Below are 27,757 nucleotides of genomic sequence, written 5' to 3' on the forward strand. Positions count from 1 at the left end.
AAGAGGTCTCAAACCGTTCTTCATGGCTTGATTTTTTTCTACAGGATGAAAATCCAAATCATGAGAAGGTGGTGATATGATGTCGCTTATAGGTAGCTTGACACCATTTCTACCTTGTCTTTTCTTCTTCTCTGCCTTGTGACGTGCAACTACCTTCTTTTTCCTGTCTCTGCCACCCTCCCCCCAGCAACAGTACTACAGACATAAGACAAAACCCAAAACTCTCTGCTAATATACATTGTTTCTTTTGCTAGCAACAACTATATATATTTTGCTATAAGATTACTTGTTAGATTTTAACTAATACTTGATTATGATGAATGGGAAGAATGTCATCTTGATTAAGCTGAAACAAAAATAAATCATCAAAAGACAAATTTGAAAGACATTTGATCATTATGACACGGAAGTCCTGGTGGTGTAACAGTTAAATGTTAGGCTGTTACTTGCAAGTTCAGAAGTTCAAAACCACTAGCTGCTTCATGGGAGAAAGATGGGACTTTGTAGTCCTGTATAGAGTTATACTCTCAGAAACTCACAGGCACAGTTCTACCCTGTTTACAGGGTCAAGCACAGGTTGCCATCAACTCAATGGCAGTGAGTTTAGGTTTTTGGTTTTAACTTCTACACATAATAATGACTAGAATCTTAAAACGTTACGAGCAGCCATCTAAAGTACAACTATTGGTCAAATATGTAAAGAAAACAATTAACCCAAAGGACTCAGAGACCATGTAAATCTTAGTCTCCATTAATGAGTCCAGAAAACAATTGAACTGTGAGAATAGGTCAATGATATCTGGCTTGAAATATTGAAATAATATATCGCTATCTTCAGGAACTTTTAAGCCCAACTCTGATTCTTGTCATTTCCTAGCAAATAACACTGTCTCCTAAAAATGAGCAAGCGCTCATTAATGACTAGTCATGACCTCAGGCCCTGTGCCCAATTAGCCTCACAGTCCAGTGTTTTGTGTGTCTTTTTTAAAGGCCAACAAACTGAAGAGTGCAATTTACATTTTTAAGATAATTACTCAAAAACCGAAAATAAAACAAACAAGAAAATAGTAACAGAGATCCTGTGGGGCCTTCAAAGCCTAAAATATTGATATCTGGTTCTGTGTAGAACAGGTTCTGTATGTTTTCTAGTTCTTCCATATAACCATTTATCTATCTACTTTGTTTCTCAATTAAAAGAAAGAAAAAAGCCCTTTCCACTAACATCTTCAAGTGCCTCAGGCTTGCAGAGTGCCACCCTGAAATTCCTCTACCCCAGTAGGTGAACTTAATGTTGAGCTTCTGCTTTTCAGTTTGCGTCACATGGCTCTCCTTCTTTCACGACACCAACATCTACCATGATTACGTATTAAATTAATTTATACTTCTTTGAATTTCTTAAATCTGTCATTCTTTACTCTGCATATCATCCTTCTCTATGTGAAAGCACACACCCTGGACCTTGTCATTATAAAACATTGCTCGTCCCTAAGAGCTCATTCCCTTCCCCCACTTCCCAAAGCCTCCAATTAGCACAGGCCAAGCCATTTAAAGCCATCGTAAGATGTACTGAACCTTCCCTAGTAGCCACTACCACTCTTGCACTTCTCATTGGTATGTCCTTCTGCAAAGTGGACAGTTCTTTTGGTTTGTGAAAACTGTTTAAATCACTAGAGAATGTTGTCCAGGTAAAGTAATGAAAGACAACTCAAAAACCGGTGGCCATAACTGACTCAACCACACCAGTGTTCTCCAAGATGGTACAGGGCTTGGGTGACATTTCATTCTGTTGCTCAGACTCATCAGAAGTCACAGCTGACCTACTGGCAACGAACAGCGGCGGCGGCGGCCATGCATAGCCAGTGGCTTACATGACTGCAAAGAATTTCAACAGTGTCTCTGTGTTTGACATTAGTCCTCATCCAAATGAATACAGGACTAATTGTACCAAAGAAAGCCATCAAACAACATCAGTTCATTCACCAAGTCATTTTTGTGCGGTGACACTTGCAGAGAATACCTTACTTATTTAATTCAATGGACTAACAACTTCCAACCGTAGTCTTCAACTGGTGCTGCTACCCTATCCTCAGCCCTGCTTACCAATGTGCTGCCATTCTGCATGTTGTGCAAATCTCTATGGGCATGAGCACAGAAGTCTAGACAGGCCGTGACCCCTGAAAATGGCCGACCTTCCGTCAGTCCCAGACGGCAGTCCAATGCTCTCTCTTCATATTCAATCTGAAAAATAAACATACATACATGTGTGTGAAGGGGTAGTTGCTTATTTGAAACTTTTCAAAAATGTGTTTTACATCCAGAGATGCAAAAGAATGACACAATACAGATAAAACACAATACTGGCCAATACTTTGCAAAGGTTTTCTCTTATATTATTGAAGTATAACTGATGTACATTTAAAGCATACTATCTAATAAAGTTTTTTTTTCATTATTAAAGAGTTTATTAAGGAAGTAAACAACTTGTAATGGCAGTGAGAAATGCTCAGGGTAGTTGTTTACAAAGTTTCAGATCTGCTAATAAATGCCCAACAGGGTAGACCACTCTGCGATAATTCTCATCAGCCTGAAGCCATGCAGCTCAAGTTCCATGAGTCAGCAAATCCAAGTCCCTGGAGTAAGTGCCCAGAGACACCTCACTCCAGTAAGCCTCCACCTGAGGCACTCAGCTCCACCTCCGTAAGTCAGCAAGTCCACCTTCCCCAATTAAGTGCCCAAAGGCATCCCACTCTGCAAGTCAGCCTCCTCTGTATCCCTCTGTTCCATGCTCTGGCTCCTGGTTCTGTTCACTGCCCAGGGATCTTGGGTCCAGATGACAAGCTTCTCTGACTCTTTGTGGCAATGAGGTCCATCCTCCTGCTTCTCACAGGGCTCATTTTATAGCCAGCATGATGGCACGCCCCAAGGAATCCTAGTAATAATTACTCACAGGTGGACCTTTTGATTTTTGAGAGTCTTCCGGTTTTTATTTCTTTTTTTTTAAATCCTTCTATTAGGGGCTCATACAACTCATAGAACTGTGCCATTTTACAATGTCATACAGGTCTCTGTAGGGGAGTTTCTGGGAATTTATTATACTGACGGGACATAACTCCAAATGCCTAGCTTTCTAATGGTTTGGAGTTGAGCTGTCCAATGCAGAGCCGGTAAGTGGCTATATTTTAATTCAAATTAATTCAACATGTTAGAGTTATAATCCATTAACATATTTTAGCCATGTATGTGTTCAATAACCTCCTTGACTGGTGGCTATCACATTAAACAGCATAGTATTTCTTGAACAGCCTAAAATGCCACCAGAATATATCATGAGCCACAAATAATTTGCGATTTCAATCTGCTAGTTTAAATTTATGAGCATCATAGAAAACTAGCACTGGGTATGAAGAAAATAGTTTTTAAAAACTAGAGGAGCACCTAGATTAGTCGATAATGAGATTCAAAGCACTACAAAGTAAGGCTTTGCTGTTTTGTCCCTTTCCCTCCATTAAAACTTATTGTCATCGAGCAGATTCAGATTCCTAAAGACACTACACTACAGAGCAGGGCAGAACTGCCTCTGTGGGTTCTGAGGCAGTGACTCTTTACAGGAGGAGCAAGCAGGTGGCGGTTTTGTACTATTGACTTCAAGGTCACCAGTCCAACATTGAATCCATTCTGAGTCACGGCAGCCCCAGATGTCACAGTACAACTCTGCTCCCGAAGATTCCGTGGCTGATATTTCGGAAGTAGGTGCTTCTGGGTATCCTCAAGTCTCAAAACTTTGCTTCGCTAGCAGGTGATAACATTAACCATTTGTAGCCTCCAAAAGGATACTTTTAAACAGTACCTATTAAAAAATCCACTTTACAGGTAGTGGCTAAATGTAACATCTTAGCAACATATATTCGATTCATTTCTTTCCACAGTGGGTTTATTCCAATGTCTCTCTTCCCCAGAATTAATCCTTAAATAACAGTATTAAAACATGCTTTAAATATTGCTGAAATATTCATGGAAATGGTGATCTAAAATATTAATTGCACTGATAGTACTAGAATTTACAGTAGCTTCAGATACCCAACACATTTTTAAAAAGAAGTTATAAAATGACAAGATGTATAAACTGGCTATAAATGAATTAGTCCTTCCTGCTGCCTCAAGGAGTCCCTCAGTTATGCAAATGGTTGATATGCTTGCCTGCTCTTCAAGGGTTGGCTGGTTGAGTCCGGTAAGCACCTCTCATGAAAGACATGCACATCAACTTTAAAAATTCCACCACTGAAACTCTATGGAACACAATTCTATTCTGATATATACTGTCCATTGAGTTGTAATCAATTTGGGAAAACTCAATGGTAAGTCCCTCAAAAGATGTGTGTGTGTGTGTGTGTGTGTGTGCGTGCGTGTGTGCGTGCTTCTCTGCATGTGTGTGCCCGCGCAGGCACACGCGCACGCACGGTGTGTACTAAACTCCATAAAGGAAAAGAACACCAAGACAATTATTTAGGTGTTTTCCTCTATTTTTCTGTGTGTGTAAACTAACTTACGTCTTTAATGTTGTCGAGTAGATGGCAATGTTTGCCACGTTACCGTCCTTTACACCTTCCTGCCCCTGTGCCTGCGTGCACTATGCTTTGGATAGATAGCCACCCATAAATTCTAGATCATTCTCCCATCTATTGGTCTCCTCTTCCACTGAAATCTTTATAACCTCTCCTATTCCATTTAATACTAATCTCAGCATGTACTAAACTAGCTTCGCTTACTTCACCCACCAATCAAATGTTGCTGTGCTTCCGAACACGCTCATTAACTCCTACTCATCTTTACAACCATCACTCAGAAAAATTGCATTGAATCAGATGTGTTTAATTTCAACTACTTCTACATTTTGATCACTTGTAAATTGACAGTGTCAGTCCAAATTTTTCTCCTGATGGCCTATCTAATTATTCTAAAACTATCTCTATCCCAACACATACCAAGTAAAAATTAACCATCTTCTCCTCCGCAGCAGGCTGTCAAAACAAAGCACCCATGCCCAGCTAATAGAGCCAGGCTTTCAAGACAGAGACCGCTCTGACAAGAGATTTCTCTTTTGCTCATTCTCGCCTCCAATTGGTCATTACCTTCTATCGCCAATATTTCACACACTTCCTATTGCCAATCACTACTGTTATTTCCTTAGTTCAGGAGCTTAGAGTCTTCCTACAGATTGATAGTAATAGCTTCATTCTCCTCTAATTTAATCTTAAGCTGATATGTTATATTTCATTTGTCTTGCTAAGTGACCTTTTCACAATACAAATGTAATCACTTTACCTCCTCCATCCAAATACATACTTAAACCACTCAGTGACAGCCTTCTTACCTGCAACACAGTGTGTGCAAAGACATGCACATTGTGACATCCAATGCCACCCTCGGGACCTCAGGCTTCTACTTTATCCTCAGAGTCCCTTTTGTTCTTCAGGTGTGCACATCTGTCCTATGTTATCATGCTGTAGTCACTGTTATTTCACATACATTTTCTCTAAACAAGTAACTCTATAAAAACAGCATCTGCTTTCATCTTTATGACCTTTGTGAATAAACAAAGTGACTATTTTTTAATAAGTTTTCACTTGATGCCTGACGCTGTGACTCTGGGGTTCGGACTTCTTATAAGGGGGACTCTGGGAGAGAAAAGGACCCCCTTGTCCTTTCTTCCCTAGTTACCTTCCTGCTTGTTGCTGGAACCCTGCCAAGAGTTCACCAATCTGGGATCCATGCAACTCCGCACCCACAGGCCTGGGCTCCTCCTGCATCATTCCATGTGCTTGCCTGTGTCTGAAAGGGACCTATGGGGCAGCATTGGCCTATGGGCTTGAGCAGGACTGGTCTGATGCCTTGGTACATAATTACTACTTGATATAAAAACACATTCCCCTAAATATATCAGTGTCACTGGATTTGTTTCCCTAGTCGACCCAGTTGAGCACAGCTTTTTTCCATGAGCAAATACCTTAGCTTTTAAAAACAGACACAACTTAGAATGCAGATAGAAGGTGGGGAAAGGGCTTTGTGCTTCTTTCATGCAGCCCAAAGCAAGAGAACCTAAAATTATATGACATATATGGATGCACGTATATAAACTAAAAAGTAATACACTATGGAAAAACTAAGGGGTGGCTAACAATCTATAGTTTTATCACTTAATTTGATGTAATGACAACTCCAAAGTGTGCTTATATATTCAAAATGATCCATATGAGAAGAAGATTGGCAGATGGAAGAACTTCCCAAGTCTTAAAATCTCATTTTATTTATGGGGAAAACATCAAATACATGCTCTTTTGGATAGTACAATATATAGAAACAGAACAATACAACGGCCTGAACATTAACGAAGAAAGAAAGTAAGAAAACTACAGAAAGTTACTGCTTCCAAGTGTGTTTGCAAATAGGGAGATCATTAATCAATAAACAGTTCTAACCAATAAATATTTCAACTTACCTGATTATCATAAGCATCAGGTGCAAGTTTCTTATAGATCGGTGCCATAATAGTACACAGGCCTTGCAAATTATGCTCCAGCTTTCCTTCCTATTTAAAATGAATAATTATTTACATTAAATTCTAATCCTGGTCTCCATATATATGAGACGCTATCAGACAACTGTATGCAGATACGTCGCATCTTATAAACACACGTCTACACGGAGAATTGAGAATAAGTCATAATAAGGATGACAGACTCTCTGGGGGCTGAGTCAGAAGCTGGCAGCCAGGGGGTCTTAAAGAGGTCACATTCTCTGCATCCTCGGGTCCGGTTTGCTGCCAGAAAGATAAGCTACTGAAAGAATGTGGGGTTTTCTTGGGGGGAGGGAGGCACGGGGGCAGGCGCTTCATTTTACAAATCTCCAAACTTCATTTTTAAAGCAAGTTTATTGTTAGAATTCTAATAGATGGCATCATCATAGTACAATTAAAGATTTTTGGATGGGTCATACATGGGTAAAATTCTTAGAGATGAAGCCTGGGATATACTAACATGATGACAAAGGATAAACAAAAGATATCACTGATAGAGAGCTCACATGCTACTTAGAACTCATTATTGTGGTATTACAGTTATGAGGTAAGTGACATCCAAAATGATAATATGTTATGTGTCTAAAACCTTATTGATTCACGTATGAGATTAAATTACCCCAGGTTAATGGGAGCCTAATGAAATATGTGCACAGGGATGTGGATGGGGTAGCTATGGGTTAGAACTGACTCCATGACGCTGAACAGTAACAACAGGATCTGTCACATTGTTAACTTTGCCCAGGCTTTTATGACAAGAAATGACAGTATACAACAAAAGTAAACTAACCTCTATTGGATCATCCCCAAGCAGTCTAAACTTCCTCGGGATCTTGCTGCGGGCAAACTTACATCCATTGTAGTACATGCTCCACGAACAACCAAAGGAAAAGGAGGCGCCGCAGGTCTCAGGGTCCAGTCCCTGACAGGCACAGGTCTTCCTGAGAAATCAAAGGACCACTTGTGTTTTGTTTTAAATTTTAAGTTTTGCTGATATAGAACTACAATGCAATGGTTGAAAGTAAGGCCCAGGAGATCATCAATGTCGGCCAGCATCACGTGCCTCAAAGACGGGCAGTTCCAGACATCACATTAGGGGTGAGCTAATCAATACAGCAGGCTCTTTTTTTAAGTTAATAATTTTGTTTGGCTCATGAATGATGTTGTAAATATTCAAATAATTCTTGGCAGGAAAAGGGTTCCCCACATGCCTGGTTTGAACATATTAAAAGGAGTTGTGAAATCATCACCCCAATCAAATTTAGAATTCTTTTTTCATTCTTTTACTTAGCTCCTCATTTCCCACCAACCTCCTCTTGTCAAAACCCCAGGAAACTATTAATCCAGTTGCTATTTCTCTAAATTTATCTACTCTGAATTTATTATACAGAAAAACAACCCCCCCCAAAAAAACCCCAAAATAAAAACGAAAAACAAAAATTGAAAAAAGCAGAAATAATTAAAACTACAACAAATTTGAAATGGTTAAAAGGAAAACAAAGGACAAGGTCTGATGTTTTAACTTAATCTCTGCATCAACCCACTTTCCAAGGCACTTGGTCCCATCGCAAAGCTATTCTCCTCCCTAATCAGCGGTCACAGGGGATCCACCTCAGGCTCCAGCCACATGCTGACCCTACAAATCAATTCGGGTTTTCATGTTCATCCACAGCTTTCTATGAAGCAGGTACTCAGAATGGAAATGCTAATACAAAGGACCACTTTACTGGATATAAATAGAATTATCTAAGTTGCCAACTTTATATGATAAGTATCTGCATGTACTAAAACCAAACTGCTATCAAGTTACTTCTGATTCATTATACAGTGGTTATGCATTAGGCTGCTAACTGCAGGTCAGCAGATCAAAGCCACAAGCTGGCTCATGGGAGAAAGATAGGGTTTTCTACTCCCTTAAAATGTGGGAAACTCACACAGAGGCAGTTCTTGCTGGCCTTATAGTATCTGCATGCCTAAAACTGCATGTATAAAACTCTTTTTAAATCAGCTGGTGTTTTATTTTCCTGTGCAGGCATTCCACAGATTGACATAGTGAAGGGACTTCAAAAAGTTCATTCGGGGAAAAAAGGAATTAAGAGACACTAGAATTTTTCTGTGAACTTTTAAATCCTCATATAATATTGTAGCAATCAGTTAAATCACATAAAGAACTATTTCACTTGACTTTAAACTATATTATTTTACTGCAGTATGATATACAGGCATAAAGAATACATAATTATACAGATTAATATATATTCACAAATTGAACCTATCTATATAACTAGCCCCCAAACCAAGAAGGAAAACATTGAATAATATATAGAACTTCCTATGCTATTTCTTTTGAGGATTTGTCCCCCTAAACATCACTTCTATCAGTAATAAAAGTGATGTTAGACTTGATAGTTAATAATACTTTTAAATATGATCAACAAAAGAACCCATCTCTAAAAAGTATCGTAGGGAAACAATGTCTCATACAATACAGAGAGACATTGTAATAAGGAAATAATATTATTTCTGGGTTTAAAAACTACTATTAAAGTTTTTACTAAATCAATAAGAGGGTTCAACAACAAATCTGAGCATAAAAAGAAAAGAAGCAAATCAATTAAGATTATCCAATTTGAGGAACAGAAAAGGAAAAGAAAAAGAAAAGTAATTGGGAGACCAAAGGGGCCTGATTAAACATTCCAGCATGTTCAATGCAATTCCTAAACAGGAAGAAAAGCACAGGGGTGAAAGGATATCCTTCCTATTTAATATTTTCATGAAATTCTAAAGTCATTTTATGAGCTTCCTTATAATTATATAAAGGAATCTGATTGATTCGGTAATCCAAAAAAATCCCCATAAGTCTACCAAATACTTATATAACTAACACAAATCGTTTATAAATATTTCAGGGAGGGGGGTACATTTCTCATTATATGAAGCCTTAGGACTACAAACCAATATCCCTTCTGAATATATAAATATCCTTAAGAAAATGTTAGCAGTTCCCCCTTTCCAACCCACTCACCCTCTACTCTCTCAGGGGGAACTGATTACAAGGATCCACATGTGACCTCCTCCCTGGGAGACGGCCGGTAGAGAAGGGAGGGAAGGGAAACTCCAGATAGGGCAAGATAGGACAAAATAACGATGTATAAATTACCAAGGGCTCATGAGGGAGGGGGGAGCGGGAAGGGAGGGGGAAAAAAAGAGGACCTGATGCAAAGGACTTAAGTGGAGAGCAAATGCTTTGAAAGTGATTAGGGCAAAGAATGTATGGATATGCTTTATACAATTGATGTATGTATATGTGTGGATTGTGATAAGAGTTGTATGAGCCCCTAATAAAATGTTAAAAAAAAAAAAAGAAAAGAAAATGTTAGCAAATAAAATCTAGCAACAAAAGTATTTTTTTATGCACCATGACCAAGTGGAATTTACCTCCGAAATGCAATTTTGGTTTAATATATGAAAAATCAAGGCAATACACCATATTAATAGAATTTTTTAAAGAGGGGAAAAAGGAACCCTTGGAAAAAAATAATTAAAACATTCTTCCTGGTGCCAGGAGTAAATGCTCCCCCTTAACTAACCAAGAACATGACAGGAAAGCTTACTCTTGCCAATTCTCCTCCACTTTTTTCCTTCATCTTTTAGTGATGTTTCTAGCCAGGAAAATTAGATGAGGGAAAAAAATGAAGGCATTAAAATTGGGAGAATAAAGCTACCTCGATTCACATGACACAATGTGCATATAGAAAATTCTAAAGAATTTACTCATGTATAAGTAGAGTTTTTCAGCACTTTTAAAATGCAGTTTTTGTGGTAAAATTAGGTGCCTCGGCTGATATTCAGGTCGGCTTATTCCCGAGTCTATACGGTATCTGAGGGACGGTAGCAGGGAAAATGAAGCTGAGAAGCCCCTCAGAAGGGCTGGGCATTTGGGCTCTTCAATTTCTAGCTCCTTTGAATTAGTCTGGTATTTATTTTTGCAAAAGAAATTATTAAAATATGGATGACAGTGAGTCAAAAGTGTTGCTATAATAACCATAGATACCTTTATTAAACAACATGGTGTGAAGCTACTCTTTGTAGACAGCCTCCATCTTATCTACACACCTCTAAAGGTGTTCCCATTTCTCTACAGCACGCCCTGATTCCCATCCCATCCGAATGGCAGCCTGGGCTGCCTTGCCAGACCCACGTTACGCTCCTTTGAAATGTTCTTTGAGTTTAGGAACTGAGTCTGAGGCAGCAAGATCAGGGTTGTAAAGTAGATGTGGGTTTCCCAATGAAATTTCCGTAGGCTAACCCCTTTGGCCCTGGAAAAACGAACACATGCATTATCATGATGGACGAAAATTCAATAAAAAGTATCTAGCCTTTTGCTCAGCAATGCAGTTTTCAGTTTTCTTCAAAATTCTCCATAATAAGAAATGTGTATTAGCTGAGAAACAGTCTGTAGTCATCAAGTGATCCCAGGCACACCCTTAAACACTGTTTGAAATCAAGTCACTGGCTGTGAGCGTGTGGCGCGCCATGCTTGTGTGGTAGTTAGTACTCTGCCCTGTGAAAGAAACCCACGCATGCACGAACTGGCGTCTTAACAGCAATATTTCTGTGTGCTGATTATTATACAGACAAAGCAAGGGATGAGGGGATGATGGACATTTCCAGGATGAACCTGGAAAAGTAAAAGACGGTAAAGATGGTAGAGGCCACATAACAAGTTCCATTCATTTGATAGAGCTCAAAACACACATACGCAAAAAGACATTACGAACTAAATGACCATTTGAAAACCAACAAAATAATCATCAATGGATTATATAAGTCATTAGGTGACAATTTGATGGGAACTTTATGATTAACACATCAAGTTGACAAGCCCTGAACATTCTTACTAACACTCAAAATGGAACAACGCAGACAGTGTGCTGCCTCAGAAAGGCAACACACAGTGGAGCACTCTGGCCAATACCTGGCCGGATGAAGAGGATTTTAAAACTCCTGGGAAACTACCATTATCTTTAAATTCCACTTGCTGTGAAAGTCCTCTCCTCTACGACCTGAAGTCTAGTAGATCGCTGATGACCAGTAGACCACTGCTAGGAAACAGAGCAGTGCGCTAAACCAAACAGGATGCTATCAGCCAAAGTCAACGTGGAAACATTTGCAGAGAACAATCGTAGTTTTATAAACTGATAAATTAATAGAAAAGCGAGGGAGAACTATTATAGACTAAAAAGAGAATAACGGAGCATATAATTTATCTTCCAAACTAGAATACTTGAGACTAAATGGATGTTCTATTAATAATTATGACAAGACAATAACACAATCCAGTGTCTGAAAAACTTCAAACAAATGCACACTGGGGGCTTTCTTTTCTTTAAAAAAATTTTTTTAAAAATTAACCTTTTTTTGTGACTGTTTATGAAACAGACTCTAATTAGGGAATTTCAATATGGTCTAAATACTAAGTTATACTGAAGATTATCAATTTTAAGTGTGATAATGACACCATGGTCATGTTTCGAAAGAAGTCTTATCTGCTAACACAGTATACTGAATTTACAGGCTGAGATGCGTTTTGCTTTTAAACACTCCTAGAGATAAGTGTGGGGTGAGGGGCTCGCAAGGGAATATATGAAACAATATTGGTAGAATGTCCCCAATGGTTGTGGAGGCTTGCTTACTTTACAGTAATTTGGAATATTATACTCTTTTTTTGTATGATTGAAAATTTCTCCATAACATAGTTTTCTTAAAAAGTCTAATGTCACCCACCATGACAAAAGACATCTCTTAGTTTCGCTTCCCTGTGGTGATAGATGTACTCCCACAAGTCTTACCAAAGAGGGGGAAAAAACCCTACCCTACTTAAGTCTAGTCATAAAATGAAAACCTCAAAGGGAAATCTCTTAGGGGAAACAGCTGGGTTGGCTTAAAGGAAACATAAAAATCAGTTGTCTTTTTAAAAACTTTCCCCGTGAACGATGCTGTCATAGCTTGGTTATTTTGTGGACTCGCAGCGAGCAGCATGGGTGCAGGGCGAGCAGTGACGGAGAGCTGCGAGGAGGCAGTAATGAAGTGCGCACAGCTTTGAACACTAAATTATGAGTCAGCAGCTCTAATCTGAGATTGTTCTCTGCTCTTGGCAAAACACCCAAATTCTAATTTCTGCCAGACATACAATTAAACAATTTTATGGGGAAGAAGAAACTTCAAAAATGATACCTGATTAAAGACTAGTTTGTCATTTAAATATGTAGCTCTTAAAGTGTTGTTTGTTTTTCAGAATTCTGTGAGTGTAACAAGCTAATTACTAATTTTTACCTTGAAGCTCTAAAACAGGAAAGATGAAAATATACAGTTTGCATTTTTTAAAAACCTTAACATTTGAACCACATCCTTTTAGTTGCATACTCAAGTCCTGTTCACGGCTAACCTCCAAGTTTTCTTAGGCCCTGGGCACAATCATAGTTCATGTCTTTCAAAGACAAATTGTCAAAATTTACTACTTTCCCCTAAAGATATACATAACTCCATTGTATACAGTAAGAGTTATTTAAAACTGAAGAAACATTCACAGGAGAAAACCATGAGGTATGATAATAATGACTATTAAATCAATATTTAAACTATAACATGCATTGCACTTGTTTAAGGACAAAACATCTATACTTTTCTTAAAGAATCCAATGACTTAAAGCTTCATATAAAAAAACTTTATATCAAATTAAACAGAAAATCTGCATTAAAAAATTCATAGTGCCTGTGTAGGACAGGGTGGAACTGTGCCTACAGGTTTCTGAGGCGGTGACTGTATGAAGTAGAATGCTTCCTCTTTCTCCGTTAGAGCAACTGGCGACTTCCAAGTGCTAAACTTACTTATGCGTAGCTGCCCAAAGCACAATCTACTACACCACCTGCACTACTTGGTTGTCACAGTGTGGCTTGCATTGTTGCTGGGAGGCTGGGAGCTATGTCATCAGTATTTTAAAAACCAGCAGAATCCCCTAACATGAACACGTTTTCAGCAGAGTGTCAAAGCAGAGAACTGACAAGGGAGATGTGGGCTGTCCATTTCTGTGGGAGTACTGATTGAAAATCGTATGAGTGGCAGCATAAGAATCAGCATAAGCAGAGACAGTGCCGAAAGATGAAACAGGCTATCCACTTCTAAAGGACCGGCTGAGTCTTCCATGGAGCAATGTAGGCCCCGGCCAGAGGAAGCAAACAAGGACGGGTCACCAACTGTCAGCCAGGTGACAGGATCCAACACTCCCAAGCTCAAGCAATGTATACACTGGCAGCATGGCGAGGCAGGTCTTGAAGGAACCCAAGGAACCTCAAGCTCTGGCAACCCGATCTACAGGTTGGATGTCTCACAGGTAGTGTAGCTCACAAGTAGAAGCAGAGAATGCCCTCAGGCAGCAGCACACTGGATCACTCACCAGAAAGCGAGAGAGAGAGAGAGAGAGAGAGAGAGAGAGAGAGAGAGAGAGAGAGAGAGACAGACAGACAGACAGACAGACAGACAGGGTTTGCTGAGTCATTTATCTCTTTGCCCTCCGATCAAACTGCAACTTTATTAATGAACCTACCTATCACAATGCTGAAGATGGTAGTCTTTGATTAGTAAGTGCTTCCAGATTTTTTCACTTTCAACAAACAAGGTGGTGTCACCTGCATATTGCAAGTTGTTGTGAATCTTGCTGATGCTGCATTCTTCATCTAGCACAGCTTCTCAAGATGGCTTACTCGGCACACAGAATTAAAAGTACCTGTAGGGTGAACGGACCTAGCACCGCCACCAAAACCTTTCAAAGCATGCAGCACTCCTTGTTGTTTGTATGACTGACTTAGAGTTTATATCGAGTTTATACCTAAGTACAATGAAGCCTTCTGAAAAAGCCTTGCAAAAGTTTCTGACTTATCAAACACAAAAGTAGATATGAAATGTTGAGATCCATGTACCAGAGAAAACCAACTCACGTTTCCATCCAGGCTATATAGGGTTCCTCTGCCCCACGGCGCAGGAGCAGTGACTGTGCTACCCTGTGCCAAAGTTGGTATGGACAGAAAAGTGCAAGCCAGCCAAAGAAGAAATGTGAGAGACAATGGGCAGCAACAGGCAATGAGCAACGTGAACGTTCCCATAAAAACGCAGCAAACTAGTTTGTAATTTGGAAAAAGCAGAAGACAGGAGAAATAGATTAAAGATGAAAGAAAATGCAAAGTTGAAATGATTTTAGAGGTAACAGTAGGATTTCATTATGTTGGATATCGGTGCAGCACTGGGAATTTCCTCATCTTCTTTTGCTGGTAAGCAGGAATAGCACACGATATTCTCTAGGAGAAATCATATTCCGCCACATAGTCTTACCCTCCTCTTGCAAGTTTGATATTCTGGGAATAACACACATCACGGCTATTAATTTCTCTATTATGAAGCAGCAGTAAAAAGAGGAAGCAATTTTGATTACTATTGTGGAAGCAATGAACAGAATTCAATTGAAGTAACGATCAGTTCTATAGAATACTAATTTGAGGCGGCTTCAGGAGGTCGATGGGGAAAATTCCATGATCTTTAAATTCCATTTTTTCATGAACTTTTTGAAGCTTTGGTTTTTATTTGCTACATATATACTCCTCTGAGAGTCTGTGACTTGAGAATCCCAAACTTCCTTTCTAAGAAGCTGCAACACAGATGTGGTCTCCATAAGTCTGAACGTGATAGCTGAGCAGAGTTGGCACTTAGTTACAGCAAATGGGCACAGGTTCATTGACGCATAGGTTGCTAGGAAATTGCTCCTAACTCATGGCTACATTTCCTCAGTGTACCAAAAAAAAAAAAAAAAGGAATGAAAACTTCCCCTCAAATTATCCACGTTAATAAAAATAACTTCCTATTGATTGTGGTGGTGCACACATTTGATCAACACTTACTCTTCATTCAGGGAACACCGGCGAGTGGTGAGAACGCCGTTTTTCTTCAGGGACTCGGTGAGCTCAAGGTAGAGTGAGTCAGCCAGAGTCCGTGGGATTCCTTCCCAAACCAGGATGAGAATCACAATCACCGCTGCCTTACAGGTGTGGCCCGCTCGCTCCCGCACCAAACACAGCAGCTTCTCCTCAGCGCAGCTTCTCCGAATCACCTGTGCACATCACCGTTCCGCCGAACACCGCCCCCCAGCCAAAACAAAACAAGGGTCACTTGCAGCGGATCGAGAGCATAGGTTCATGTTTATATTTATTTACGATTTGTCTGTCTGTCTATCTATCGATCATCTATCTTTTTCATATCTTGGTGGCATATTAAGGTGGCATCTCCCAAGACCAGCAACTGAATGTCTACCAGATCATAGATGGTCCAATGAGGGTGGTGTGCCCCTTATATTGAAGTCAGAGGTAAATAGTTTTTTTAAAAAAACATGCAGATTTCTTTATTAAGTCAAAGGTCTTAATTCATGATATATAAAAATTACCTGAAGGTATTAAAAGACTTGACAATTTCCCCTCAATCTAGAGAGAATTAGACTTTAAAATAAGGCATGCTAATGAACTTCTGACCTACCATAAAATCCTTCACATTAAATAAGTTATGTTAGATATAAAAACAAATCTGTCTTATTTTCATAAGAGATTAGGACATGATACAACAGATATAAATATATTTCCTTGTGGGACTTAAATTTCCCTTTGATCTGGGTAATGCAATTTTCAGGGTTGGCTTAATAAACTGAAGTGCCACAATTAAAGGTCAAAGTCCTTGTCAAGTTGCACTTACCCATTTGGCAACAGGGCATCCCTGAGAGCTTTTGCCTTCTTTACCAGTATAGATGACTCTCTCAATCCTAACCGCTTTACCCTTCTCTCCAAGCCTTAAAGAAAGTCACAGAAACACACACATACACCGTCAGCAAATGAACACAGTGCCACCAAAATCTATTTTATCCTATGAACACATCCTGAGAAATAAATGGTTTAATTAATTTTTAAAAATATGTCTAAGCCAAGGAAGCTGGATAGGTCTTTAAATCTTGTTTTTCATCAATATCAAAATATACTGGTAAGGAAATATTTTGAAAATTAAATGTTGGGTGAACATGATGGGAAAAATATATTTCTATACAGTTTCACAAAGCATAAAATTTCTACCTGAAGTTAGTGTGTGACATTCATAGTTTTCTAAAATATATACTAATTGCTTTTATTTTCCCCACTTTAAATTTAATTCTTTTAAAATTTATGGAATCAACTAATTTTAGTTTCAGCTGTTTCTCAAAGTCTCCAAGCTTTTAGAAAATGGGGCTAATAACCAACTAGCATCTAGTCATTTTTAATATAGGGTCTAATAGGAGAACTTTATTTTCCCTTATTGACAACGCACTACTTCAAAGGTGGGGCAAAAAGGCACTTGGGGAAATTCACTGTTTTTACCAGGCTGCTTGTTGATATTTAGTGAATTTCTCTGTGCTAATTTGGAAATGGAGTAAGACTGAGACTGAACACACCTTTTACTGCTTAGAATGTTTCCTAGTGTACACCATTCCAGGTAGGACCACTACAGTATCAACTTAATGCTGTAGATACCTACAGAAGAAAAGTCCTTTCGGCACTGATTATCCCCACATAAGAGTCTTCTACCTGCAGGAGTAGCTATGAAGATTCAGGTAAATACTTGCATCCCTATGACTCACAGTTATTAAAACAAGTGGGTTTCTGGGTGGGGGGCAGGAGGAGACAAGTGCCTATAAATAGAATTTGTTTCTACTTCTATTTAGCATGCCATATTTGCTCTTTGTTTATAATAAGAATTCCCTTAGAGATAGTGACTCATTTAAAATTCCAGGTGAATTTATTCAATGGTTCTGTTCTTACACCCCTGCCCCCCACCCCACCCCACGACCCCTTTTTCCTCTTTTCAGTTCTATCAAGTGGAAGAGTCAGAGCGGGGCCTCTCTTTGCAGCCAGTGCCAGCACCCTTGAGCCTGGCTGGCTGCTGCTTGTTCGTGCCTGGGTTTGCTGGCTCCCACCTCAAAGTGGGCAGCTGGTGCCAGCTAGCTGACTATTAGTCCTGTCAAATATTGTGACTCTCCAGTGAACAGCACAGTGTGTCGTGCTGGCAACCCTAGAAGAGCCAAGCCTCCTAATAATTAGTTGATTTACAATTGTTTACTGCTTTGTGTGGGAAAGCTGGGAAAATCTGACATATACAAAAGGATCAACGTTAATCTGCCCTGTGCCTTTGCGTTAATTACCTTTCTTCCATGATTTCTCTAATAGCTGCCACATTAGGACCTGCTCCTAGATGGGTATAAAAAGGACCTTCATCTTTTTCAATAATTTGCTCTGTTGAGATAATAGAAGATTATTATTTTAGACCTCAATTATACTAAATATAAAGGCTACATCCACAAAGCGTATCCCCCATGTGTACATTAGGGCCCTAAATGTGATTTAAATTTTTATTAGTTTTTTTCTTTAAAATGAGTAAATCGATGGACTGAGCTATTTAGAAAATGTGCCAAATATTTTAGTATGCATACATGCTGGCTAAACATACATGAAATTACATTTCAGGTATGGGATGAGATTGTTGTAAACCAAATCAGTGGAACTAAACGAAGGGAACTGTGAGGGAAATTGAATGTATTATATGTGTAGTATCAACTATAATGCAATTTTTCAACCTGGGAAGAGGGAAAATTAAAGCTAATTTAATTTTTGTCTGCCACTAGCATGTTAACGTAGTAAACATTTCCTGGACAATCTCACCCTCAGATAGCACGCGCTTTATTGTCACTTTATTCTTTTTCACATTTTATTTCTCTACAGAGTTTTGTTATTTTGTTTGAAAAATAAAGATATTCCATCCAGACCCATGTTTGTATGCACGTTAGGGCAATTTAATCTGAGAGAAAATACTGCAGAGAGTCAGGTAAAAGAAAGTCGGTTGTTTACAAATTACTCGAGATGGGGAAGTGAGAATTTCGGGCAATGGCTGTAAGAGATGGGACTGAGGAGAATTACCACTTACCTAATAATAAGTATGCTGTGTGTGGCACTTTAGCCAAGTGAGGGAACAAGACTGACCACCCACAAAAGAAGGGCAGGGGGGCAGGGATACGCCCTTCTCTAAAGTGTGAGGGGGGTTGGGCTAAGAAGGAATGCATGCTGTGGCTGGCCATCAGCCTCATTAGTTTAACATGTATGCTTGTTCAAATCTCTTCTACTGCATCCCAGGGGGACAACTCATTAAGCTCTCCTCCACTCACACATATCTGCATTCATCAATAAAAACACTTCCCTATTCCTACAGACAAATCATATATACAAAGTTTAACCAGGACGTGCTTTTTAAAGATACCAGATTTTAACCAAATGAAATCAAAGAGAAAATCAAATAAATAAAAAAGAAACAATATTTCAAGTGTACAAATAAAGGCTAATTTTATCAGTATTCATAGTTGCAGTATGACAATTTTTCCTAATTCATCTAGACTGAATATTATACCCCTCATAAAAAATAATATTGCAACATAAATAATACATTCACCCTTGCCTTGAAAAATACTGAAATTTTTTTTAAAATAAAAGAATACTAAACGCTCCCTTTTTGAGATTGCACATGGACACCATCTTCTCTTTTTAATATTTTTTCCTGGCTTTCTCTCCAGGAGATGACATATAAAGACTTAAATGAATTTTCAAAACACACACACACACACACACACACACACACACACACACTCTTTTAAGAGGTATGAATAAAGGGGTGGGCGTGTTGTATATAAATGAAGTTCCTCCTTGCACAATAGCCCTCGCAACTATGATTTAAATACCAAGAAAGAAAAAAGCAAGCTTCAGATTTTTATGAGCCTTTACAAAACTGCTGGCAGACTCAAGAAAAGAAAATCCCACATCTGTAGATAAACTTTCTAATTTTGGATAAACACCATGTGTCCCAATACATTTCTGGCACTTACCTACACATCTGCATGGTGGCAAATCATACTGAGTCTTGACAGGTGTATCCAATAAATTTTTTATAGGCGTATCTAGCAATTTGGAAGGTGACTCTAAAAAATTATTGAGAACAGAACCAGCTGTTCTTTTGGTGGGTGTCTTTTCTGAAGAATGAGTTGCTTGCTGTTCTGAAGTGGGGGGCTGACTATCAAGTTCTGCAGCAGTGGTTTGTCTCGATAACACCGTGATAGGTCCTGACATTTCAACTTTCACTTGCTTTTGTGATCTGAATGCAGGAGCCTTCTGATCAAAGGTTGACTTCACCTGGAACTGCTTCAGATGCTGCTCCATGGTCTCAATGATGCTCTTTTGCCGCACAGCATCACAGCTCAGAGCAGGACTCTCTTGCTTAGTTATCTTTTTCCACGTTTTGCTGTCTGGCTGCGCCGAGATGGGACGCATACAGGCATGAGGCTTGGACCCGGGTTCAACTTTAATGGGCCTGTGCATCTGATTGGGGCCCGTCTCCGTTTGCGACTGCTGTGCTTGCTGCTGTTCCTGCCTCTGCAAGAGGTGCCACCGGAGAGCAGCATACTTTTGAAGGTCCTTTTGGGGAGGGGTCTGGGTGTGACTCCTTCCCTGGTCAGGCACCGGGAAAGCATTTGCTTGGTTCTGCATCAAGTACCTTTGCTGAGCGAGGTGTGCAGCCTGTTGACTAGCCACATCTTGGTTTCTACTCGGATATCCCTGTAGAGCAGAAGCATGCTGAGGCCTCTGCTCATGTTCTTGAAAGCACCTGTGAAAAGCATCCTGCTTTAGGGTCACATTATTTGGAAAGTATTGAGTCTGGTGTATGCTCTGAGTCTTGTTTCCTGCATAAAGCTCGGTTTTGGTGGTCTGCTCTTTCTGCTCTGGAACTACGAGTGCATTGTTCACACAGGAAAGCTGTATGCTGCCGGCGTTTGATTTGAGAATCTGCCCATAAGGGGAATTTCTACTAGTCATATTCTGCCCTTGCTCCAGTGCTGGTTGGGTGTTATGAGTCTGAAACTCACTTGATTTCAAATACTGATTTTCACCATGAAAGCCCTCTTCCACTTTCATCTGGCCGAAGAACACACTTTCTCTTTGCTGTTCATTGCTGCTTGGTGGATATGAGAAGGTCTGGGCTATTTGTTCTTTACTCTTCATTTGCATTCTTTGTTGCTGCTGCTGGTTCTGAGGCAGATGTGCATTCTGGGATCCCCGTGCTTGCGCTGCCTGCTCAGGTGGCTTACACTGTGAAAGGTCTGAGTTTGAGAACGGCTCCGTCTCTGAAGCTTGTTGACTCACATGCTGTTTTAATGATGCAGGCATGGGTTTCTCCAATTGGGGGTCTGCTCTTGACGGAAAATGAAGTCTGGGGGTACCCAGTGACAGCATGTGAGCTTCAGGTGAAGGTTCTGTCTTGGCAAAGTGTGCCTGGAGCGAGGGGTTAGGAACCTGCAGGTGCTGGTCCGCGGTAACTTGAGGTGGACCTCGGTTCTTCTCAGGGTGGTACATGTGTGACCTCAGCTCTGGCTGTCCTATTTTCTGGACATAGGCTTGCCCTGAGAGTACCCCAGGCATGTTGGAATTCCCAATGTATTGTTTTGAGGTCATCTGATTGGAAAGGCGGGATTCATAGTGAAGAGGTGGGGGGCCCAGAGATGCCTCATTATATATGGGGTGGGATTCTGCTTGATGAAAATGAGGGGCTTTCAATTCAATCCACCCTGGTTTCAGGAAGGACTGGGCTGAGAGCTCAAGCTCTTGTGCTTGCTCCTTGACTTGGCTTTTTAGAATCTCTTGCTCTTTGTGTCCCGTCATCGGCTGGCAATGGCCCTGTGGATCTACACTGCTACCAAGAATTGGTGAGTTATGTTTGAGATTTTCGGATATTTGTCTCATTTTGTCCGAACACAATGGAATAGCTGTTGTCCCTGGGGTCCATACATCAGTCTTATTAACACAATTATTCTGGGGCCTTTCTTGAAGGATCAGAGAGGGACTGGCTGCATGCATTGATGGGTTAGGGCTCTGGGGGGGCGGTGCCTTTTGCTGGCCCTCTACTTTCGCTTCCCCTAGCAGAGCTGTGTCATTCTGGTTGGGGTAGTGATGGCGTTCTAAAGCTTCGTCATCCAGAGGGTTTTTTCCTTCTGACGGTAGCTGAGAAATGTGAGATGGGGGGCTGGAAAGAAGCAACTGTAATGGTGGCGGTGTGGGAGTGGCAGAAAAGGAATCCGTAGTAAACACTGAGCTTTGCTTGACATAAGCACCATTCATTGCATTTTGCTTTAAATATCGCTCAGAGCTGCCATCAGGAGGCTGCACGCTGCTGCTGGAACCTGAACAGAATTCGCCACCAGATACGAGCTTTGTGGTTCCTTGAATATTGCTGTTTTCTGCAGGAGATGGGCATAGCTCAAAAACCGATTTTGGTGGTTGTAGCTGTTCTGGTTCCGGAAAGGGATAAGTACCGAGCACCACAGGTGCTTTCCCAGCATTGTTGGCATCACACGCCATAGTCAACACTGACGCTGGTGCTGGAGGCAGCTCAGAGTGCAAGGGCTGTAGGGAATTGATCTGCCCTGAGGTATGGGATGGATGAGTGAGCTCACATGACAACTCATGAGTAGCCTGGCTGTTAATGGCATTTATGTGAGACGTGGTTTTCTGCACCGCGATGGAAACACAGTCTGGATAATATTGAGACAGTGTTTTCTCCAGGAGTTCACCGTGTGTGTTTTCCATGGAAGAGGCAGAAACTGTAGCACCATTCTGCATTAGCACTGTCTTGTTTTTAAGAAGTAATACAATGTTCTTGTCATGGCAGTTGATATTTTCCTCCTCCTGCTTATTTGGAATCTGAAGCCCCGGCTCTTCAGACCCACTGTAGTTGTGTGCTGAAAAACTGACTAAATCTTTAACTGCATTTTCTTGGGCTACCGAGCTCCCAGGTTCTCTATTATCGTTCAAATCAGAGACATCTGACTGACCGCTGCTTTCGCCTGGATTTTTTTCTTGGCTTTCCCTGAAGTCATTTCTTTCTCCATTAGGCTTTTGGTCTTGTTTCAATTTCTTGTTCTGATGGAACCCAGAGAGGGATGGTTCACTAACTGTGCGCTTCATTCCTCCATTTTGCAAACACTTGGAATGCCCCCTATCTTCTTGTACAAAGTCTGGACTCACGCGACTGTTCTGGCTTCCTTTCATAGGGGGCATTCCATAGTAACTTTTGACAGACTGCCACTTGGTGTCTCCATTTACTTCTGAATGAGGTCTCTCAGTTAATGGTCTTCCATTCTGAAGCTTGAGAGCCAGAGATTCCGTCTGGCAAATGGCAGAAGGAGATGGTATCAGAAACGGATTTAGTCTGTTGCCCTCAGCATGGTTGGTTCTGTCTTGTTCCATCAGGATTGCTTCGGGGCCATCCACAAGGCTGCCCTCACAATGAATTCTACGAAACACGGAAACAAAAAGGCATGTGTATTAATCTCTAGACATCTAATAATACTAATAACACACTAATAATATATCTGAAAGTAATAGTGACATAAATAGGCAAGAAAAAGTAATACATCATACTTCAGTAACAACATGGGATATGATTGTTCTGGCCTTCCCAACAACTCTCAAATATGTATGGTCATGGAGAATTCAAACCAAACTCACTGCCTTTGAGTCGATTCTGACTCATAGCAACACTGTAGGACAAGGTAGAACTGCGAGCCCCTGTGGGTTTCTGAGACTAAGAAAGCTTTGCCTTTCTCCCCATGGGGAACAAGGATAATAAGAATCAAAAGTTAATGTGGGACATTTGCCCTGTATTAGTAAAAAGCATCAACCTGAATGATTCCTATTATCTGAATGCCAGCAATTTTCTCCTTAGCACCTCACATATTCCATGCCGCCAATTCAATGCTAACTCATAATAATGCAATGTTTCAAAGCATAACTGTGCTGTGGAAGTTTTATAATAGCTGATTTTTCAAAAGTTCATTGAATTGACCCAAACTTGCAAACTTTTTGGTTAGCCGCCACATGCATTAACTGATTGAATCACCTGGGCACTGCCTTATCGAGTTTACTTCCTATATATTCCTTGAATCAATCATCTTCACTTCGTTTATTAGCTCAGATCTGTGTTATCTTGCCTAGTTATCTGTATCAATCAATAGCTTTAAAAATGATTTCTCCCAAAGTCCAATGATCCTCCTTTCGCTTAATCCTTCAAAACCAAAAACCAAACTGACTGCTATCAATTCGATGTGGACTCATAGCAACCCTATAGGATGGAGTAGAACTGTCCCTGAGTTGCTGAGACTGCCACCCTTTATGGGAGTAGAAAGCCCTTTCTCCCAAGGAGCTGGTTTTGATCTGTTAACCTTGAGGCTAGCAGCCCAATGTGTGATCACTATGCCACCAGGGCTCCCCTCTAATCCTTTTCACCACCACCACCTCCTTCCAATTTGTTACTAAAGAGAATGTTCTAAAATGCAAGTCTGGTGTTAAGTCCAGCTTTAACCATTGTTTTCCGTTGCCTGCACTCATGGTCTCAAAATACTTTCATGCAACTATGCCCGAGAGATAAGGCACACTCCCAGCATTGTCGGGAGGTGTGGAGGTGTAGAAAATGAATTCTATTAATGCCCTAAGTGATTTTTTTTATTTCCTTTATGGAGGCTGGTTTCCACTCCCACTGAAATTTCTGCCTACTATAAAATGCTTTTACCGGTGCAAGTTTCATTTTCCCCTTTCTCCTATTCCTCTCCGTTCATATTCCCCAGAGAGCAATAGCAAATAAATGTCTAAATTATAAGAAACTAGCTCCATGCTTTTGTTGTCTCGCATGCTTACAATGCCCTCTTCCTCTCCCTACCTGCACCAGGGCTCCACGTATTCCTCAAACTCCGTGCCATTCGCTCCTTTAGGGTTCCTCTTTGACTCCCAAGATGAACCACTCACATGCACGCCTGTTATGTACCTTGAACAAAATCTAATACTGAACAGATCACTAGTGTTTTATTTTTTCCCACAAGAATATGTATGCTAAGACATGAGACTACTTTTTAAAAGCAATCTTTGCCTAGTACACAAGGAGCAGCCACCAGTTTCACTATGCTGAAACAAATGTGCCTGTCTTACTATCACTTCATCATTCACTTACTCATCTCTTCCGTCATTGGAGACCAGTTCTGATGAAAATTGTAAAGTACAAACACTAGGGGAAACAGCGCCATTGGATGCACTTGAGAACATAAATATTCCATTACATAAGGTGACTATTCTGATTTCCCAGTGTTTCCAATGTATTAATTTATTTTTTAAACATTAAGGCTTGGGGGTGAGGGGAAGGAGACATCTAGCCTATGTGCCCTTTCTGCTAAACCAAACCAAACCTATGATAACAGCCAATGTTACCAACAATGACAAATGAGATATAAAAAACTGGAGAGAAACAGAGTTGTTTGAATAAAACTATAAAACACAACCTGTATGTATACACACACATATAAATAAAGGTGTATAACAGGTTCTTCGATACTTGTCAAAATGATCTGTTCATTCAACGTATTCTTAATAAAAATATTACCAGATACTTTGAGGCATTAGGAAGCTGATTATATTTTGGGTTAAGTAAAATACAACATTAAAATTATTGTCACTTTACTTTTTTTTCTTCTTGTTTTAATGTAGCACCTAAAACAATGTAAACTCCACCCGTGTTTTACGCTATATTTTTATTGGACAGCTCTGGGCTAGGCTTATATTCTAGGAATCAACAACCCACTGGATAGAATACATTTTAAGTTTGGTTTAGGGAACAAAAGAGACCCTAATTTCAAATGTACTTGGAGATATAGTCTCCAAAGGGACTAAGACAGTAGTAATGACATAGACCAATCATCTCTATGAGGGAAGCCATTGTGGTGAGGTCATACTGGAATCTGAGGGTTCATAGCAAGGAGTATCGAAAACAAATTCATGACTGGTGGCCATGATCAATATATGTCTGTTCCAGGTGGGACTATAGAAGGAAGAACAGAATTAAGATTGTGACATTAGAAGAGTTTAAAGATTAGTCTAGGGCCTTCCAACCAAGGCAGGGAATTGACTGTTAGGTCCATTAAGGTGATCTCTATCAAGGACATACCAGGCAAGCCCCTTCAAGAAACTGCTGCTCTCAGGAAGTTATCCACTTGCCAGTGTGCTTTGCTTGATGGTAAAACTGTCTACATATCGTTGGTTAAGGATCAGCAGAATTCAGTGGCGGTATAATCCACAGGAAGACACTATAAAAGGACTTGGGGCTTTCCCTGCCATCCACACCCAAATGGAACTGCCTGCCATCCAGTCAATGCTGTGCCATATGGATGCTCTAGGGCAGAGCAGAACTGCCCGTGTAGTTGCGGAGGCTGTAATCTCTACAGGAGTAGAAAATGTTTGTCTTTCTCCCAAGGAGCGGTTGATAGTTTCAAACTGCTGCCCTTGCAGTTAGCAGCACGAGGTTTTTGCAAACAAGGTACTCATAATTTAAGCTCCAAGACAGGTTTTAGAGTAATGAAAGCAAATTTTTAGTCTTTGATATAAAGGCTTCTCCAAATTTTTGACAAAAATCAATTCATATATAGATGAATAAAGAAGACACATACATGTGTACATATTTGTAAGATAAGTAAAACTTTAACACTCTGCACACAATTCATGTTATCTAACTCTTCTAGGTATAAAATATCTTATAAGTTTAAAAGACATTTTTTATTATGATCCATTTCAGGTAGCTGTGGACATTCTTTAAGGTGTCAACGGAAAGATTATAATAAATGAGGCTTGCAAATCCTTTGAGAGAATAATAATAGCTCCTATGAAAATGTGAAGGTGATTTTAAATGAAATTTATTTTAATATGGAGATTTAAATACAATACACTAATTTCAACTTATTATCAGAACTCTTCTGACTGTGACAGCAATTCCTTTCCTCAGAAATATTATCACACATGAAAAATTTAATCGTTAATTTGGTCAGAGAGGGCAAAACAACACGTTATTGGCCATTTGAAGATTATTTGTTCTTAAAATGGACTTTTCTTAAGATTAAAATAAAATTAAATCCTTTCTTCACCTTAGCATTTAACTTATATGGTGTACAAGATCAATGAGGGCAGCATTCCTTTGTAAAGTTGAATACTTGGGAAGTAATGCCAGCTCTTGGAGGTTCGCATGTGGGAACTGACTGTTGGTCCAAGAGTTTGCGCTCGGCGCCTGCGCCCGCCGGCAGCTGTGGACTTTCTGGGCAAGACTGCGGGACCAACTGCAGGGCCACCTTGCACCTCGGCCATCCCTGGGTAGAGGCACGCATTTCACAAGGACGCATTTCGGCGAGGAGCAGCAGGCTCTGGAGTCCATCTGCCTGACTCCTGCACAACACTATCAGAAACTCCACCCACTATCACCAGCACCGTGCCATCGGAAGCCGGGCGAACAACAAAACTGTCCAGACTACGCTCAAGTTTACAGAGTGAAAAATACCCAGATGGTGCTCCCCTTTAAGAAATATCCTCACAGGAAAATCCGGCGGGAAATGATGTTATTAAAGATTACTTGCATTACAGGGAGAAGGGAACCTTGGCATGGTAATGATCTTTAGTATCAGCTGTGCAAGAACAATTAAATGAAATAGTAGATAAAATAGAAATAGGAACACAGAAAGAAAAAGAGGCAGAAGGCGCCGAAAAGTAACTATTTCGTGGCACTCCTGCTACAAAAGAGAATTTCTTAAGATGGAAGGTCAAATTTGACACAGAACTCTTGGAAACGAAAAAGAAATGAATCAAAGAGGAGGAACAAGCTGGAAAAATAAATTAAGTGGGGAACAACTATCGTGCCACATCTGATATCCAGTTCTTGGAGGATGCTGGAAATAATATATATATGGAAGTAGACGCGTCTTTGTTGCAGGAAATGGATGAGTTGGAGCTGGAAGCTGATGAGGACGGTCCAGACTCTCCTCCTGCTGATGCAGTTAACTCAGGCAACTAAAGGACTGGCCCATCTCCAGGGGTGTCACTGCCACAGGGCCCGGCCTATGCTGAGAGGGCTTTGATTTCCCTTCCTTCTTTTCCTAGGAAAAATTCACTTTCGGGAGAAGATTCTTCTGATAACTTTTATCGTTGAACTTAATGTAC

The 27,757-nt window shown here is 40.2% G+C and overlaps 1 protein-coding gene and 1 pseudogene across 3 annotated transcripts in view; one reads left to right on the forward strand and one right to left on the reverse strand.

Annotated features, from left to right (window-relative positions):
* The window catches only part of TET2 (tet methylcytosine dioxygenase 2), a 100,332-nt gene that overhangs the window by 5,983 nt on the left and 66,592 nt on the right, over nucleotides 1-27,757 (reverse strand). For 2 of the 3 annotated variants that reach the window (XM_075543971.1, XM_075543969.1), the window contains exons 3-9: nucleotides 19,570-23,027; nucleotides 17,842-17,932; nucleotides 16,368-16,461; nucleotides 15,527-15,735; nucleotides 7,365-7,515; nucleotides 6,497-6,586; nucleotides 2,101-2,238 (exon numbers count right to left, since the gene is read on the reverse strand). In XM_075543971.1, coding sequence (XP_075400086.1) covers nucleotides 2,101-2,238; nucleotides 6,497-6,586; nucleotides 7,365-7,515; nucleotides 15,527-15,735; nucleotides 16,368-16,461; nucleotides 17,842-17,932; nucleotides 19,570-22,981 — 4,185 coding nt within the window. In that variant the 5' untranslated portion in view covers nucleotides 22,982-23,027. Of the gene's footprint in view, nucleotides 1-2,100; nucleotides 2,239-6,496; nucleotides 6,587-7,364; nucleotides 7,516-15,526; nucleotides 15,736-16,367; nucleotides 16,462-17,841; nucleotides 17,933-19,569; nucleotides 23,028-27,757 lie in introns of those variants that run through there. The other variant, XM_075543972.1, reaches the window with a different exon arrangement.
* Nucleotides 25,580-27,611, forward strand: LOC142442337 (RWD domain-containing protein 1 pseudogene; annotated as a pseudogene).

Source organism: Tenrec ecaudatus, chromosome 3 (assembly GCF_050624435.1).
Source record: "Tenrec ecaudatus isolate mTenEca1 chromosome 3, mTenEca1.hap1, whole genome shotgun sequence".
NCBI lineage: Eukaryota > Metazoa > Chordata > Mammalia > Afrosoricida > Tenrecidae > Tenrec > Tenrec ecaudatus.